Source organism: Geospiza fortis, unplaced genomic scaffold (assembly GCF_000277835.1).
Source record: "Geospiza fortis unplaced genomic scaffold, GeoFor_1.0 scaffold79, whole genome shotgun sequence".
Classification (NCBI taxonomy): domain Eukaryota; kingdom Metazoa; phylum Chordata; class Aves; order Passeriformes; family Thraupidae; genus Geospiza; species Geospiza fortis.
Window position 1 is genome coordinate 2,529,174 of NW_005054408.1, and position 16,680 is coordinate 2,545,853.

Here is a 16,680-nt window from a genome sequence, read left to right on the forward strand (position 1 = left end):
CACTGTGTATTAGCATTTTACTCACAACTTACCCTAAAAAACGAGTTGGTGAGCAAATTTGGCTATAATTTAATTTAACTTAGTAATTGGCTTAGTAATAAGATGCTGCTATCCCAGCTCTGCTACATCTGATCACCAGTTAATATATATATAGAAAAATACTGAATTCAGCATTCATTCTTACAAAAAAAGGAAAGAGATTATTAGAATGTATGTTTCTGCCTGTAAAAGGGAAGCTATTTGAGTACAGTGCTCCTAGCTCCAAGAACCTAAAGCTTGTTACAGAGGAAGCACAGCACTTCCATCCATCTTTGTTTGATAGGATCAGGGAATTTTGACACTGTATCAACATATGGCCCACTGAAGACTGAAAAATCTCCCCCAAAAGCAACACAAAACTTGACTGGTTAGACTGCATTGAGTTTATTTAGTACACTTAGAACTACCCTGTATCAATGTCCAAGTCACCCCAGACACAGCCACAAACACTAAAATTGTAATTTGAACACAGCACAGCCCATCTTGAGGTAGCTACATTTTTGGCAATGTTTGTGCAATGCATCTAAAGGAGCTTTACCCAACCACTACAGTCTGTGGTGGCCCATCTTGGGCAGCAAGAGCACAGCATTTGTGCCATAGGGCTTGGGAACCAGAGAGCTGCACTGGAGAGAAGCAGCTGCCGAGAACCCAGTGCCTGGACCAAACTGATCCAAGGGCAGCAGCACCTCTCCTGTACAGATGGGCTGGGAGCTGGGGCTGTTCAGTCTGCAGGAGCAACCCTAGAGCCCCTTCCAGGCCATAAAGAGAGCTGGGGAGGGGCTTTGGACAAGGACATGCAGAGACAGGGCAAGGGGGAATGGCCTTAGGCTGGAAGAGAGCAGGTTTAGGTTAGAAGTAAGGAAGAAACTCTTCCCTGTGAGGGTGGTGAGGCCCTGCACAGGCTGCCCAGAGCAGCTGTGGCTGCCCCACCCCTGGCAGTGTCCAAGGCCAGGTTGGACAGGGCTTGGAGTAACCTGGGATAGTGGAAGGTGTCCTGCCCATAGCAGGTTGGAATTGGATGATCTTTAAAGTCCTTTTCAACCCAAACCATTCCGTGATAATTGCAACAGCCTTTGGATCATGACAAGGGAAATCCATAAACAAGACAGATTAAAATGCAGGACAGCACTCAAACACCTTAAGCATGAAACCGTTTCTACTTTTCCTGCAGAAATAAACATATAGGCAGTTTCCAACCACCCACTTCTACACCCAACAGCAGGTCCAGCCCTGATCCATATCCCATGTTTTTGTCACACAGCCACTCCTAGACTCCTCCCAACCCAGCCTTATGCACCTGTGCTTCCCTTACTCCACACACCATTAGGTCAGTCCTCCTTCAAGTCCATCTGAAATGAACATCCTCTTTTTATAGAAATTCATCCAGGGTTTGCTCCTCACCATCTCCAACTAAATTCTCTGCCTTCAGCCTGGATTTCTTCTCCACCTCCCTCCCCCTCCCCTCTCCTGTGCAGCCATTCCTGCCTGTGCCCCCGCTCTCAGCTGAGCACCCAAACATTGACCACAGTCCAGGGGCACCATGGAGGGAAGGGTTCCACAATCCCTGGCCTCTACTGATGGCTGCCTGAGACAGGCAGCAAGAGCCAGTAAGGAAAACAGCAACAGCACCCCAGCTGAGAATTCTAAAACCTGTTTCAAACTAGTTAGCTTCAATGAACCTTTTAATCATCAGTAAATAGACAGTATTGCAGTCTCACCCTACTTCCCCTGATTTTACTTACTAGAACTAGAAACTGCAATAAAACCTAACTATACAGAACCTGCTCCAAGTTCACTTCTGATTACCCTTGTTATTTTCTGTCACTTTTGAGTGTTATAAAAATAGTGCTATTTTTAGATGGAGCATTCATTTCACTAATGACTGTTTTGACCTTTCTGTTTAATGTCAGAGGGCTTTATTTCAGAATAAACCCCCCCCAGCACCTGACTGTCTTGAGAAGGGTACAACCAGGGTACAAGCAACATGAAGTTACTGTTTGATTTCACATTGACTTCAGAAGTTTAAGTTGATAAAGCAGGGGAGGAAATTGCCCTTATTATAAACACTACTGCCATGGACAAGGCAGAACCCAACTAGAACATTTATGTCTACACTCCAAACATGCCTAAAAATGATTTCATCAGTGTGGAAGAACAGGAGTGTCTGTGCATATTCTCTAAGCAGGAGTTACTTTTGGAGATGAAAGTGCCTGCTTTATCTATATGTAAATAATGAGCTGAATTAAAAATCTCTGCTTTGCAGTGTGTTGACAGAATGGTAATGTGACAACTTTATTAAAATCATTAAATACCCTCAACCCAAGGCAAAATAAAAGATAACTTTATTTACATTACAGATTGAACACTGGTAGGAAAAAAGTATTTAAAACCAAACATTACTTACGATTTTTTTTGTTGTAACTATACAATATTAATTGTACAATACTTCTACTATGCACCTAATTTTATACAAAAATGTTAGATATAATCAGTTTTATTTCTTTACTACATCAAAATCGAAAACAAAATCCTACAAATTTCATGCTTCTGTTCCTAAGTTTTTTATTCAGGTAGAGAAACCCTCTACATGTGGTACTTGTTAAACATGAGCTTTCAGACAGAAAGTGCTCTTTATTTTCAGAATATGGGCAACAACATTGTTTCAAGGAACAGAAAATAATGCCCCTCAAGAGTGCTTTCAGAACCCATTTTCACGTTCATGTTTTCTCAACAAAATGCTATTTGGGGCAGAACCAATTTACTTCTCACCTGTATTAAGTTATTGATTCCCATAAAAATATAATATAACTCCCCAGTGTATATAACTATATTGGTATATAATTAAAAATTGCAAAAGGAATGGCTTTTGAGACACTTCATAATGGCAATTTTAAAATTAAAACTGCTAAGCAGATAGCAGAGATTATGGGGTCCTTTAGAAAATTAGGAAAAAAGAAGTTAAAACTAAAGCTCTTTCTTTTCTCTAATGATCTCTACCCATTCTCTGGTTCTCTCTCTAAGGAAAGCTGTGAGTAAGAGAAGCCATTGGCAAAAGCAGCCCAGCCCCAGCAGCAGGAGGAGATGCAGCTAAACCCAGCTTGGTTTGATTTTATGAGCTGGAACTTCCTGTGGTATTGAGCACTGGGAAGGAGCAAGTGGAGGAATGAGGGTGACAGGGGATCATATAAACCAAAGCATTTTTAATTAGACATAACAAACATGTAAGGAGTAGAAGTAATGAAAAACAAAACTTTACAGACTGAAGTCCTCTGAAATATATCCTGTCTATCTTACATGATACAGTTTTTGCCTCCATTATTTGCTGTAAACTCAGAGGTAAGCTCTGCTATCAGAGCTAAAACAGTTAAGAAATTTTAAAAATTTTACCTGTTCAAGGAATGACACAGTGACATGGCCTTACTGAGTATTTCCTTGGGCAGAAATGTAAGGGAGGGGGCAGAACCAGAGAGAACAAATTGACTTCAAATATATGCACAGACCCCCATGCCCCACCCAGGTTTTAAAATGCCACCAGATACTTTGTTTGCCAGTGATTGGAACAGTGAATAAATACAGATCTACTACAGAAAATCAGCTCTGCTGGTGATATGAGCTGCAGAGAGACTACCAGCTTCCATGAAGAGCAAACTCACTAAAATACGACCAGAGAATCTGACATTGAGCATTAGACTATTTTCAGAATCTAGGTTTAAATGACTACAACAGAAATATCACCCATGATTTGAATGATTGGTTTGCAAGAAGAAAACTAAGTGGGAATCAAAAGGAAAACACATTGTGAACGTTCTGGTACATTAGGTTTCTAAATTCCCAAAGCAAAACAACATAAGAAAATTAACACCAGAAATCAGTAAAGAGACTAGCAATTAGCTTACAGCAAGCTGTTTCTGACTAATGATTTTTCCACTTTAGTTTTCCCAACGCCAAATTTATGATTTTTCCTTCATTTTATATAAACAGTTCCAGAAATATCTCCAACTATACAAACCATGTGCTAGTCTTCAACATGAGATCAGGACTTCCAAACTGTGGAATCACATATCCAAGTGACACACAGAGTATTTAATACATCAGCTATTTTTCACAGCATTCAAGGATACAGTGACAGATGTACAGTATGAAGTTACAGTGGGACTCACAGTCCAAGGCAGCTTGTCTCATGCATTTGAGCACTTTAAAAGTGTTTGTAGGGCCTGACTTCTTGGTAGAAGACTTGTATTTCTGAATGCAAACAAATCTATGGTTTAATAATCCTACCTTTTTCCCCTCAAGTTTAGAAAGACAGCACTAAGTGAATATCTGACATTGTAGGATGTTTACAATAAAAGTAATGAAGTTGTCTAATTAGAAAAAAAAATGACACAGCAAAATAATCACTATCCTAACAACTTCAACTGTGGTATTTTTAAGACAGGCCCCTTACTTGAGGATCCTTCTTTGGAAATGCTCACCTGGACTGTTTGCTTTGTAAAATACACCCAATGTTAATCTGTTCACACAAGCCTATTATTATTAGCTGGAGATTATTCTCGTAAGCCAGCTGTGAAAAAGAACTAATGGTAAGTGTGAGTATGAGTTTCCAGACACCCAGCAGCCCTGTTCTAACAGGGGCCAGCACATTTGCTCCTCACCTTGCAGCCTCAGGGCCATGTCCCAGCAGTGGCAGTGATGGGAGGATGCCTGACCACCCCATTTCCAGACATCCCCTCCCAGCTCAGCCTCTCTGTGAAGCAGATACTCCTCACTGGAGCAATACATGCTTGATATGCATGCAAAAAACACTTTAAAATTTGCTATTTAGTTTATCCATTAAGCACATACAGACCCTTTAGTAAAGGTTTTATACTGCAAATTTTTGCATGGTTTTAATGAAATTCCTCGTCTAACTCAGAATTCCTTACTGAATTAATAATTATAGGGGGCTGAGACCTCTGCATGAGGATGCTTTCTTTAAAAACAGCAGCAGCATTACTCTCTGAAACAGCCCAGTTCATCTCTGACCACGAAAGATTAGTATTATCTTTGTTGTGGTTAGAGGATTTTTGGATTATAAAATCCTTACACTGTTAGCCTTTCATGAAGCTTTGTCAGGGATTAAACACATCTTTATGAGCAAGTTCTCGTATAATGAAATCATAACAATTCAACTTCATTTCACCCAGAGCATGAGAAGTGTGGCAATTAAAAGCTCTGCTCTGAGTGTTTAATATCAGCAGGTTGAAAACGGGTTAGGCAATAAACTAGCAAAAAGCTTCTCAGCCCTCAGAGAGGATTTTTTGTTTTATGTCAAGCACACTTTAAATCTCCTAAGCTGTTTATAATGATAGAGTTGCCAAAAATAGCCCAGCTAAAAATCATCAAATTGGCCGCATCTGTTACAGAATACAAAGAGTGCCAAAATATTGCAGAATATTAGAAAAACCTTTAAAAATACCTGCAAAAAACCCCATGGAGAATAAATAAAATGGCATGTCCTGGTGATCTATTTGTAAACAAAAATCACTCCATCCATTTTAGGTGCAATTATATCCTTATAATCATGAACAGTAGCATTGCCTGTGAGTAAACAGCCTGAATATTTCAGTCCAAAAATCCCCCAGCAGCATCAAATCCCATGATTATTAAGTGTTTTGGGCCACATGATTTCAGCAGGCAGATTATTCCCCTGCATCTTGTTAATGCCTCCTTTTTAATTAATATGATTCTAATGTGCAGCAGGCCCTGCTCCTGATGAGGCTTTGTTCCCACTGCAGAGTGGCTGTGTGGGTGAGCACTGAGTCACAGAACGCTCCCCTCCTCACCAGCCCCATGGACAAACACTGGTACCAGCACTGCCTGTGCCCTGCCTGCCCCAGGGCATTTCCCACCAGTCCTGCACACACTTCAGCTTCTGTTGTTTTGCCCTTTTTCCCCCGAATTTCTATCACCTGACTCCTTTGATGACTACCTATGAGTCACTTCCCAGCTCTGTACAGACACACAAATTAGAGCAGACGTGGTGAGAACACTGCACAGGTATTTTTTGGAAGAGGCACAGTGAGACTCAAGGTACAATTTCATGCTTGGTTAAAGGCAGCCTACAACTGCTGCTGCTAAAAGAGGAGTCAACCTTTCCCCTGTGCTTACATCTGCTCTGACAATCCTGCATGGTGAGTTGGATTAGAAACTCCAGTGACAATGAACTGTGCTCCTCAGCAGCCCCAGTTTCAAGCAGTTACTAGAGCTGATGTCAGGGAACTGCCACAAATGTGCAGGCAGGACTAGACAACTGGCAACTTTTCATTTTGGCAGGAAAAACACATCAGTCGTGAAATATCAGATATACTGATACTATTTTTCAGCAACATATCTTATTCTTGGTTAGTCCCATCTTCATAGGGACAGTAAAAAAAAAATATTATTCCCACCTTAGAAGTAAAACATTACTTAAAAAAATAATAATGCTGTAATAGTTTCTCCAGTTTTCTTGTCAGGATGAATTATTTTCCTTACAATTTTCCCCAGGTTCCTGTAACATAACACTTCCCACAGCACTAAACATTAACACCCTAACGTAGTACCTCAGCCTGAGGTGTCACAGCCTTGCTGCTACAAGAAAGTAAAAGTCAGGATCTTTATGGGAAGAGCTTCACAGGAGCTTCTACTCCCATCTTGAGATATAAAAATAGATGTGACTCTATAAAAGCTCCCAGCACTACCCACACAAAGATCCTGACTCTCATTTCTATTTGATAGAGAAGCTTGCACAGCAGCAGCACTAACCAGAACTCTTGGAACATTCTTTAGTCTGGCAGCTGTCAAAAACCTTGAAAAATTGATCGGTCTGTGACCGATCAATGTAAGGATCTTGGACTTCTTACCTTTACTCACCTCTGAGTTTAGATTTCAATGTATTCAAAATGCTACCTGGAATGCTCATCTATGCTGCTTATGCCACTAAAAAAATATTCCAGAAGGCTTCTAGAGCTCAATGTGTTAGAACTGGTTATTACATGACACTGATTATGGTAAGCAACCATATATTTAATTTTCTAGTTGGAATTTCCACTTGACAGCTTCACATAGCAATGTGCCAGAACTGGATATTAAGGTTTGACTGCATACTAAAGCAATTAACTTAATTCCCAACATTTATAAGCATCTTAATTAAATTTATGGAATCATTCCTCTCTCATTCCCATGCAACTAAACAGGAAAAAGATAAGCTCTCTTTCCAAAATTACCATATATGAATTGATGTACATTGCACATCTAGCAGAAGATAAAGCACTTCAGAATTAATTTAGTGTGTGAAGAAATTAGGTTTATCACAATATTTAAATGTGCTTAGAAATATGAGCTAGGTATGGAAGTGATAAACGGATTCACCATGGTAACTGAATCACATTGACAAAATACCCCAACAAAATAAAGGGAGAACACAGTTCTATCAGTGATAGAATTAACTACAACATAATAGATTGAAGTCATAACGAAATCCTGAAAACAAATTTTAAGTCCAGTCTTAAAAACACTCTGCTGAATCAAACTAACTATTTCCACACTCAAATGAAGAACTTCAGCTCTGACACAGTTGCCATGAATACTCCAGTACAGCATTGTGAAGAGCAGCAAACAACACTTCAAAGGTGAACACAGCATTATTCAGAACAAGCAGTAGTTATGATTGTCATCAAGAAGTAGCAAATGCTATTAGGATATTTATTTTAAAAGTTGTTTTTTAAAACACAAAATTTTCAAATCACAGATTTTTAAAATTAAGTAAGTGAAAAATCCAACTCAGAAGTAGCAAAATCATATAATTACTGAAGGAAGCTGCAACACATGACATTGACACTTAGTGATAATTATTTTTAGGATGGTATCTAACACTTCTATGACTTACCAGCAGTGAAGTCATTATTTAAATCTATAAAGGCATGGGAGTGTGGTATATACATTTTACTTTGAGTTTCCAGTGCAGGATGCCATGACAAGTTCCTACAGACAAGAATAAAAATACATTTCATCAATGTGTAGGGACTGTTAATCATGATAATATAGCTTAAAAAACAGTGAAACTTTAAATAAAATGGGACAGAAAGCAAGTTCTCCCAATACTAAGACAAAATTCCTGTTTAGCTTACAATATACTCAGTAACTCCAGTACTTGCTTGAAAGGTTCTGTGAAGGATGATTCATAGCACAGGGGCTTCAGTTCCATTTTATTAATTTTCTACAGCAACTTTTTTTTTTTGTTTTGCACAGAACAGTGTCACTACCCACAAAGTTATAGTTAGTGCCAAGGCTCCTGTACTGCAAATCCTGAGACACTGATCCCTGTCCTCAGTTTCCTCAAGCAGTTTTACTTCTGCAAGTACTTCTGGAATTTGCTTTCTGATTAATAAACATGAGCAGAAGTAAGCACATGCTGTTAGAGCAGCTCATGCCTGCTGCATGAAAATTCACTTTATTTCAGCTCACCTAAAAATCAACATATGAATTAAACTTTCACATTATGATGGACTACTAGCTAATTATGTAATTTCCCAAGCAGGTGATACTATTATTTATTTATTTATAAATACACATGCCCTGCTGGTTTCTGTTCTAAAAATGGCTGAAATTCCAGCACACCTCCCTATTAGCAGTGATTTGAAGTGCAACAAATCCTTCAAAAGACACAATATGACTTTCAGAACCCTTAGCTAAAACACTCAGGAAAATCTCAATGTGCACTATACAACAGCAGGCAGAAATATTACTACTACTAGTTGGGAACTGCTTTATTTATTCCAGTGACATTACATACATTTTATTGAAGTTCTTATCTTCCTTGACTAATTTATGGTAAGAAAATAAATAATATTCTGATTACTTCCCCAAGATCATAACTAAGTCTTAGAAACGTTAAAATGCATCACTTAATCGTAAAGTAATTATTTTCTCTAAGTTTTTCTATGTATTCAGTCTTGAAGACTGCCAATGAAGTTAGTCATACAGTTCTAGAATAAATCTTAAAACATTTTGGATTAAAATATAAAAGTCCTTTTCTAAGCAGATGACAAGGCTGTTTTCCATGAACAAGACATGGCTTATGCTATTACCTATAGCACTCAATCTTATTTTGAGCTATGATGAGTAAGTTTATTTGTATCTTAAAGCTCCTGAAAGAATTTCTTCAACAAAATGAAACAAATCTTTTTCACTTTTCCATTTATTCAAGAGCTCACACAATTAATTTTATTTATAATCATTGCAAAGTGTTCAGAAACATCCTTGTGAATCTGAATTCTGTTTCATAAGCTACCAGTACAAGGATGGTGATACAATTCAAGTTGGGCTTAATGAACAAAAGCACACTGCCAAGAAGGGCACAGCTTCCACTGACACATTCAAATGTTATTTATCCTAGGAAAGGAAAAGAGACAGGAACTACAGGTATAAGGTTTTCTGTTTTCAAATGATAGACTTTAAGTTCTTTGGCATCCTGCCCAATACTAGAGACATTGCTACTCTATATTTTGGTTACACACTGGTTCTTCTGAGCCAGTAGAGACAATTTTTTGTTATGCTTTGATTTCAGCATTCACATCCAAAACGGTTAAAAATAATCCTTTGCACAGTCCTTGTTAAACATTTAAGTATGCCATTATTTTTATTCCAGTATTTGATAACTGGTCCCATTCTAGAAATTTAGGGCTAGCAGAAATTTTAATCATGAAACTTAGTCCTCTTTGCTGCATTGTCATCACATAAGGCTTCAGTCAACTTCTATCTGCTCATGAGTGGCATGAGGCACTCCTTAACACAAGGGATGTGATACAGACATCACTTGTATGCACACTTGTGCTGCTACTTAGTCACCTCTGCTTTATGCCACTTCAGAAATCTCTTCCCCTATAATTTCCCTAATATATATAGTTCAATACTCTTACATCCTGCACTTCCTGTGCTTTTGATTTCCTATGGTATCCAACCTTCCCATTACAAATAATTTCCCAGACAGGTGAGAGCATTTTTTTAACTTTACCACAAACATTTGCAGATTTTTCTTTTGCCATCCCTTTAATTATAAGATCTGTTTCAGTAGTTCTTGCATCATCAACCTGAAAACAACTTTTATACAGCACAAGTTCCATAACACAGATTATAATACTAAATATTAAAAATATACTAAACAAATGGGACTATAACTTCTTGGAACTAATTGTTCCAAGAACCAATTTTCCTCTTTCTGATGTCTATTATCAGTGGCTCTGTTTTCTCAGCTCCCATGGAATTCCTACTAGCCCTATAAAATAGCACTTCAAAGAGCAGATGAAGAGTATCACTGAATGTTTGCCATGGACAGAAAGAAGATTCACACACAAATCCTACACTTTAGTGGGAAGTGGATACACAATGCCCAAGTTCCAAAGCCATGCTGAGCCCTCAGCTTACCCTCCCAGCAGGATCTGTGGCTTACTCGAGTCACTGGTGACACCAAACACATCAGGAATCAAGTCTCCATTGAAGCTGAAAATGGAACACATTGTCAGTGCCACCTCAGTCCCCACAGGAGTTCAAACCACCTGCTCTTAAACTCATCTGTACTGGGACATTTTCCCACTGGGCCGTGAAGAACTCTCAGCTGTGGCTCTGAATTTTGGTTCCTGTCTGAGCTGCTGTAAAGGTCTGTCAGTGCTTCCCAGTCTGCCTGTGCTTTACCTTACACATCTACTGCCCTCCACTTTTGTTCAGCATTTCACACACAGGCAAGCACACTGTGAAAGGGACATTTGCTCATTTTGGTAAGCCAGTAAGGTTTTTGCTTTAGAAAATTCCCTGAGAAATGAACGGCTTTTTAAATGAATACTCACAGTACTGAAATGAAAGAAATTAAAAGATCATGCGCTTACAATTGCCAGGATAATATAATACACAAGAATTGTAAAGATAACCATTTTGGTTCATCATCTTTTGTTGGATCAGTTGACATTACACAAACCACCCTGTTCTTAAAAGATAAAGAACATGAGCATATGTTTCAAATTTTAGCATTAAAATATATTTAAGTTGCTGTTAATCACCATTATAAACGTGGTTTTCTAAAAAAGTAGGTCATACTTACTCCATTACTAGAGGCTCATCATGGAAAGTCTTATTTAACACAGTTTTATGGTTAAGATCTGAAAACAGAAAATATGAACTTGATTCAGTTACCAATATATTCTGACATTTGCATTTTCAACTAAGACATAATTCTTCTATTAATTTAAAACCATCTGTTTTATGATTAAAAAAAGGGCACCTCTTAATATAAAGAACTAAATGGCTTCCTGAAATTTTGCAGGAAAGGTGAGTTACAGTTAAAATACTGAAGGCTTTTTCCCTCTCCACTAGACTCCTCAACAAATTATTCCAAGTAGATCTTAGTGAAACCTATTTCTGTGTATGACTGCAATCACTCAGGTACAGGAAAACTGAAACAGTTGGGATGAAGACAGGCTAAAAGTTTAACATTCATTGTATGCTAGACTTCTGTTTAAATAACATTTTTAATTATACACACTGAGTATTTGAAATAAGCAATCAAGGTAGACTTTCTAAATGGGAAGTGAGGACTAAGCTCCAATCAGGTTATCACCTTAGACTTCACTTTTACTTGCAATCCAAACTCCTTGCCAGATTATTCCCATTTCCCTTCTCTCTCCACAGTGTTTGTCTTTACAATTTCCACATTTCATACAGCAGTCCCCTCCTACTGACTTGTGTGTCACACTTCTATTACCCAAGAAGACACTTCATACCTTACCAGTGGCCTCAGCACATACCAACCACTGCCTGAATTTTTAACCTCTGACTCCTCCTCCAGGCCCCATAGCTCATTGTGTTTCCCCCAACACTGGGTTTTTTTTTTCTGAAACAAAACAGGATTACTTAATCCAAGTCCTCGTATTCTTCCCAATACTAGAGATACCTGCTATTCACTTAATATTGATCCACTGCACTTTTCCAGGTTGCTTGTTTCAGCTCTGATTAAAGCCAGAAGCAATGGTGTCTGAGGCAAACTTGCCTCACCTGTAACTATGCCATGACACAGTTGTTTACAATAGTGAATATTCTTCAGTAGTTTCTGTGGCTTAGAGAGTATTTTCTTTTGCCTGTCCTTGTTCAAACCCTAAATTCTTCCCCAAACTCTTTCCTAGCAAAGTCAACAGAAACAGAGGAGACCTCAGGAGTTCATACAATCCATATCTCTACCCCAAGACAGAATCAGCTACACCTTGAACACTGCCAAGAGACTCCTGAAAAATCAATTCTAAAGGTCTTGAAAACTTTCAGCAATGGAGATTCCAGAAACCTTTCTTCCAATACTCACTTTAGTGTGTCACTGTCTTTAAAGAATTTCATTTAACACAAATATTATAGTACTGGTGGTAGGTTTAGGGATGGGATTTTGAAAGCTGGTGCACTTAAGTTCACAGCAGGTTCCCTGTGCATTTCAAAGTGAAGATAAATCTTTTGAGACAGTCTTTGTGAAGCTGACATGCATGATGGGGAAGCCATGAGAAGCAGCACTTCAGTTAATAGGTACTGCCAAATTAGAATAATGTTTGGTTATATCTGTTGCATAATACACTACAAGTATTGTTCTCTTTCATTAATTATTGAACACAGTCTAACAGCAGGATAATATATGGGTGTGAAGCTGAATAGCTGCTAATCCCTATTTTAGTGCTAAAAACAATCATTACACTGTAAAAATGAGTTGTAACTTCTTGACAATACTTTGAATTCAGAAATCTAACAATCTTACTAAGAACCAGTCTCAGAAACTCACCTAACGTTTGGTTATGTCCCCAGAAAATAAACACTGAAAGTTCATCTTTGCCATGACTTGGGGCCTGGGTAGTGAGGAGGACATCCATTTGGGAATCTCCATCATAATCTCCAGGAACTACACTGGTTATGGTGACACCAAGGGATCTGGAATTAAAAACAAAAGCCCTCACATACAAATAATGGTAAAAAGGTGTGCATATAAAAAGCACTTGTGGAGTCAAAAGCTTGCCCTATTATTATTAGTTGGTCCAATACAATCTTACCCTTCAACAACCTGATTTAGGATTAAGTCCTTATCTATTGCAAAAGTATCTTAAAATCAGGCACCTGATAGGCTGTCCTTGTCTAAGGAAAATTACACTTTAAACTTCAGCTATCAGACATTCTTCAGTCATATCCTGTTAATGCTATCTACAGTTCATTAAATCCTCGCATTTGTTTAGGACCAGTCAACCAAAATGTGCTTCAGAGAGCAGGATCTTTTGGTTGCATTCCAAGAGCAAGAACATAAGGCAACAGGAGCTGTTTAAACAGCAGGAGCCAGGCACAGGTAGATTTTTTAAAAGACAATTCCATTTCCTCCTACCTTCTGCCAGGTCTTGCTATTCCTTCCTACCTTTGTTTGTTCTATCTTTTTTTATTTGCTTACCTACTCTGCTTTACACACACAAACACAGGTCACATTATGGATTAACAGCAGATCCTTTCTAATGCATTAAACAAATTAGTTCCTTCCAAGACAGGAGGGAATAAGGAAAAATAAAAATACATAGAATACAGAAGATGAAGCTGAGCTATAACAGCATTTTAACTTTTAATAAATATAATACTATTGGTAAGCATTATTCATAAGCAACAGACAAAATAATATAACAGGATATTAAAGCTAGACATATATATATGCACATATAAAGAGATTGGTTTACATTTATTAAAAACTGATGTTTTTTTAAAGGCCACATGTAAACTTGACAAAGGAACATCTCTACACAGAAACACCAGAACACCATCTTTCATATCTCTTCTAAATCAGATGATATTGGCTGGATTCCATTAGCAACTACAGCAAATGGATGAATTTCCCTGAAAACATCTCTTGGCATTGATACTAAACCTGCCCACCACAAAGACCTATGTATGCCATGGAATGACAGTTTGCTTCACTAGGAAATACAGTCCTGAAGATCCAAATCAACTGCAAAAACATTTCAACATATGGGTACTTTAAATACTAATTTGAGGACAAAACCTAAACCATAAATATTCCATAAGGGTTGGGAAGTAACACTTATTAGTAAACAACTTGAATGACACAACTCATCTCTACAGACTCTGTCATGTGACCAACAAAACAAAAATGTATCAGGACATGGATCAGGAAGTTGGTCAAAGAACCAGAGCTGTAAGGGCAAGTGAACAACGAGTCAAAGAGGCAACAAGAGCACAGACAAGTGCAGCAGTTCCCCCTGAGAGCAGAGAGGCCCTTCCAAGGCAAACACTGAACAGCCATACTCACTTCATTGGTAGCTTAACACGGGGCTTAAAGTAGGGCTCCTTCTGGTCAGCCAAAAAAATCACCAGCTCATTTCCTGCCAAGGCAAGCAGATCATGAGCAACAGAGGAAGACTGGAAATGGCTTATATACAAACCTAACATTTAAATAACTCTGCCACAAATGACCATTTCCCACAGCAGCAAAAACTTTGAAAGACATCTCATACCACTACTTCCTCCTCATCCAAAAGGAGGCAAAAGGAGCACTTCTTCAATACAAAGTCAGTTACATCTCAAAGGAATGCTAATATCACAAATCTTCTTTGGTGCTTAAGTGTTAGAACTCTCTGTTATTTTTATCACATTGCTTAAAATAAAACTTTCTGTAATGAATTAAGAAATATTACATGTGGAAAAGTAAAAGGCAGCAGCTCCACAAAACTAATTACAGCTTAAAAGCTAACTCAAATGAATTCTTTTAATACTATGTCTCACATAGCAGGATCTGATACTGCTTTCCCATGTCAGCTGTCCAAAGCACTTTAAAGGAAACTCAGAATTTACTTGGTTCCCTGCAGCATCTCCCCATCTAGAGGCAATGATATAAGTATAATTTCATTATTTCGGGATTATCTAAATAAAAGCCCATATTTTATGTTGCAGAAATAACTGAAATTCAGGGAAGATAGGAAGAATTTTAACTTCAGTGATGAAATAAAAATTTTCAGTCAGTAAACCACAAAACACACGCACACCTCTGTAAGTAAAACACAGCAGCAGGTGAACAGGGGAATGCTCACTCATTGCCCTGGACTTCCAGCAGAGGCATTAAGGATAACCAGAAGCTGGTACATGAAAAAGCAACCAGCACGAGCTTCCCCACTGACCTGTTACATGCACAGACTCACAAACAGGTAAGTGTATGCACAATTCCATTTATTTGTAGATTCTGAGTTTCAAAAAGTGACTAAACCCAGAGGCCACTGGTACTTTGGAATTGGCCTTGCAATGGGGTACTTCTGGATCCAGACTATCCCTTACATTCAGCAATTTGACTATTTCTTACAAAGGTATCAGCACAACCTGATTTTCTTTTCTGTATCTGAGCATAGGGAACATTACTCTCATTCAGCTGCAGTAATGCAAGATCAGAAAAATAATATATATCCAGCCAAAGGTCCAAGGCATCATCCCCATTTCTTTATTAAGGGTCAGGATTATTAGGACAGGGCTGCTTTACAGACTCCTGTTCCTCAAAGTCTCGTGTCATCTCCAGTGCTCATCTCCTCATGCTGTTTACAACTGGCTGCCATTAACCCCACCATTTAGATTTTGTTTTGAGAGTATTTTGTAGTTATTGTTCACCAAGACTTAAGCTATGAAAAATAATGTTTGAATAACTATGTTATTTCAATCTGATTTTTACAGTAAGTACCACACAAGAAAATTATTTATCAAGTGATGCTATAGAGACACAAAGAAATCACAAATCTCATTCCTGAAACTTATAACTATTCACATTTTTATATGCACTCATCTGCAAGATAAGAAAGTTAAAATTAAATCTCTTATCATAGACATTCATTTTAAATCTGACCATTTTTTCAGTAGATGAGCCAGTGGAGCATTTCCAGGGAGCCATGCATCTCAATAACTCAACTAGATGGGAAAGTCACTCATGCTTTACCAAAGCTACTCAGAAAAACATTTCTGAGATGGAAGGAATAAAAAAAGGTGAATCTGAGAATAAATTTACTCTTAATGTGCTTCAAGAAAGTAAAACATTCTAAGATTAATGTCTGCAAATAACACTAACCACTGAAAATAAGCCCTGGTTTGAGGTCTCCCCAAATCTGAAGCCTGAAGAGAAACCTGTGGCAGGTGACTGCTACCATGGCACTTTAACTTTTAATGGTCAAAGTAGGACAATGTGCAGTTTTTCCTCCACATCTATGAAATGTTCATTTTTGTTTCCAAAAATATTGTGAAAGCAGGAGCAGAACAATAATTTGTGACCATTCAAGTTGTAAGATGAAGTGTCTAAATTATTTCACAACCAGAAAAAATGCGCCCTATATGAACCATTCTAGTGCAAACTGAGTACCGTATGTCACACAGGAAATACCTGGGAGCAAAACAAGTGTCAGTTTCATCCTGCAAACAACGTTGTGCTCACCGCGCCGGCCCTGGCAGCACAAGCCCCGGGTACTCGGGCCGTGCTCGGGCCGGTAAGAGACAGACGGCAGGGACTGCAGGGACCGGCGAGCCCATCCCCGGGACCGACGAGCCCATCCCTCTCGGGCGGGGCAGCTCGCACCG

General features: G+C 38.4%; 1 protein-coding gene across 1 annotated transcript in view; it reads right to left on the reverse strand.

Moving 5' to 3' along the window:
- ITFG1 (integrin alpha FG-GAP repeat containing 1) overlaps positions 1-14,455 on the reverse strand; it is a 67,426-nt gene extending 52,971 nt beyond the window's left edge. Inside the window, exons 1-5 of the mRNA XM_005426260.3 lie at positions 14,384-14,455; positions 12,866-13,011; positions 11,153-11,210; positions 10,483-10,557; positions 7,946-8,040 (exon numbers count right to left, since the gene is read on the reverse strand). Coding sequence (XP_005426317.1) covers positions 7,946-8,040; positions 10,483-10,557; positions 11,153-11,210; positions 12,866-13,011; positions 14,384-14,388 — 379 coding nt within the window. The 5' untranslated portion in view covers positions 14,389-14,455. The remainder of the gene's footprint in view (positions 1-7,945; positions 8,041-10,482; positions 10,558-11,152; positions 11,211-12,865; positions 13,012-14,383) is intronic.
- Positions 14,456-16,680: the final 2,225 nt, after the last annotated feature.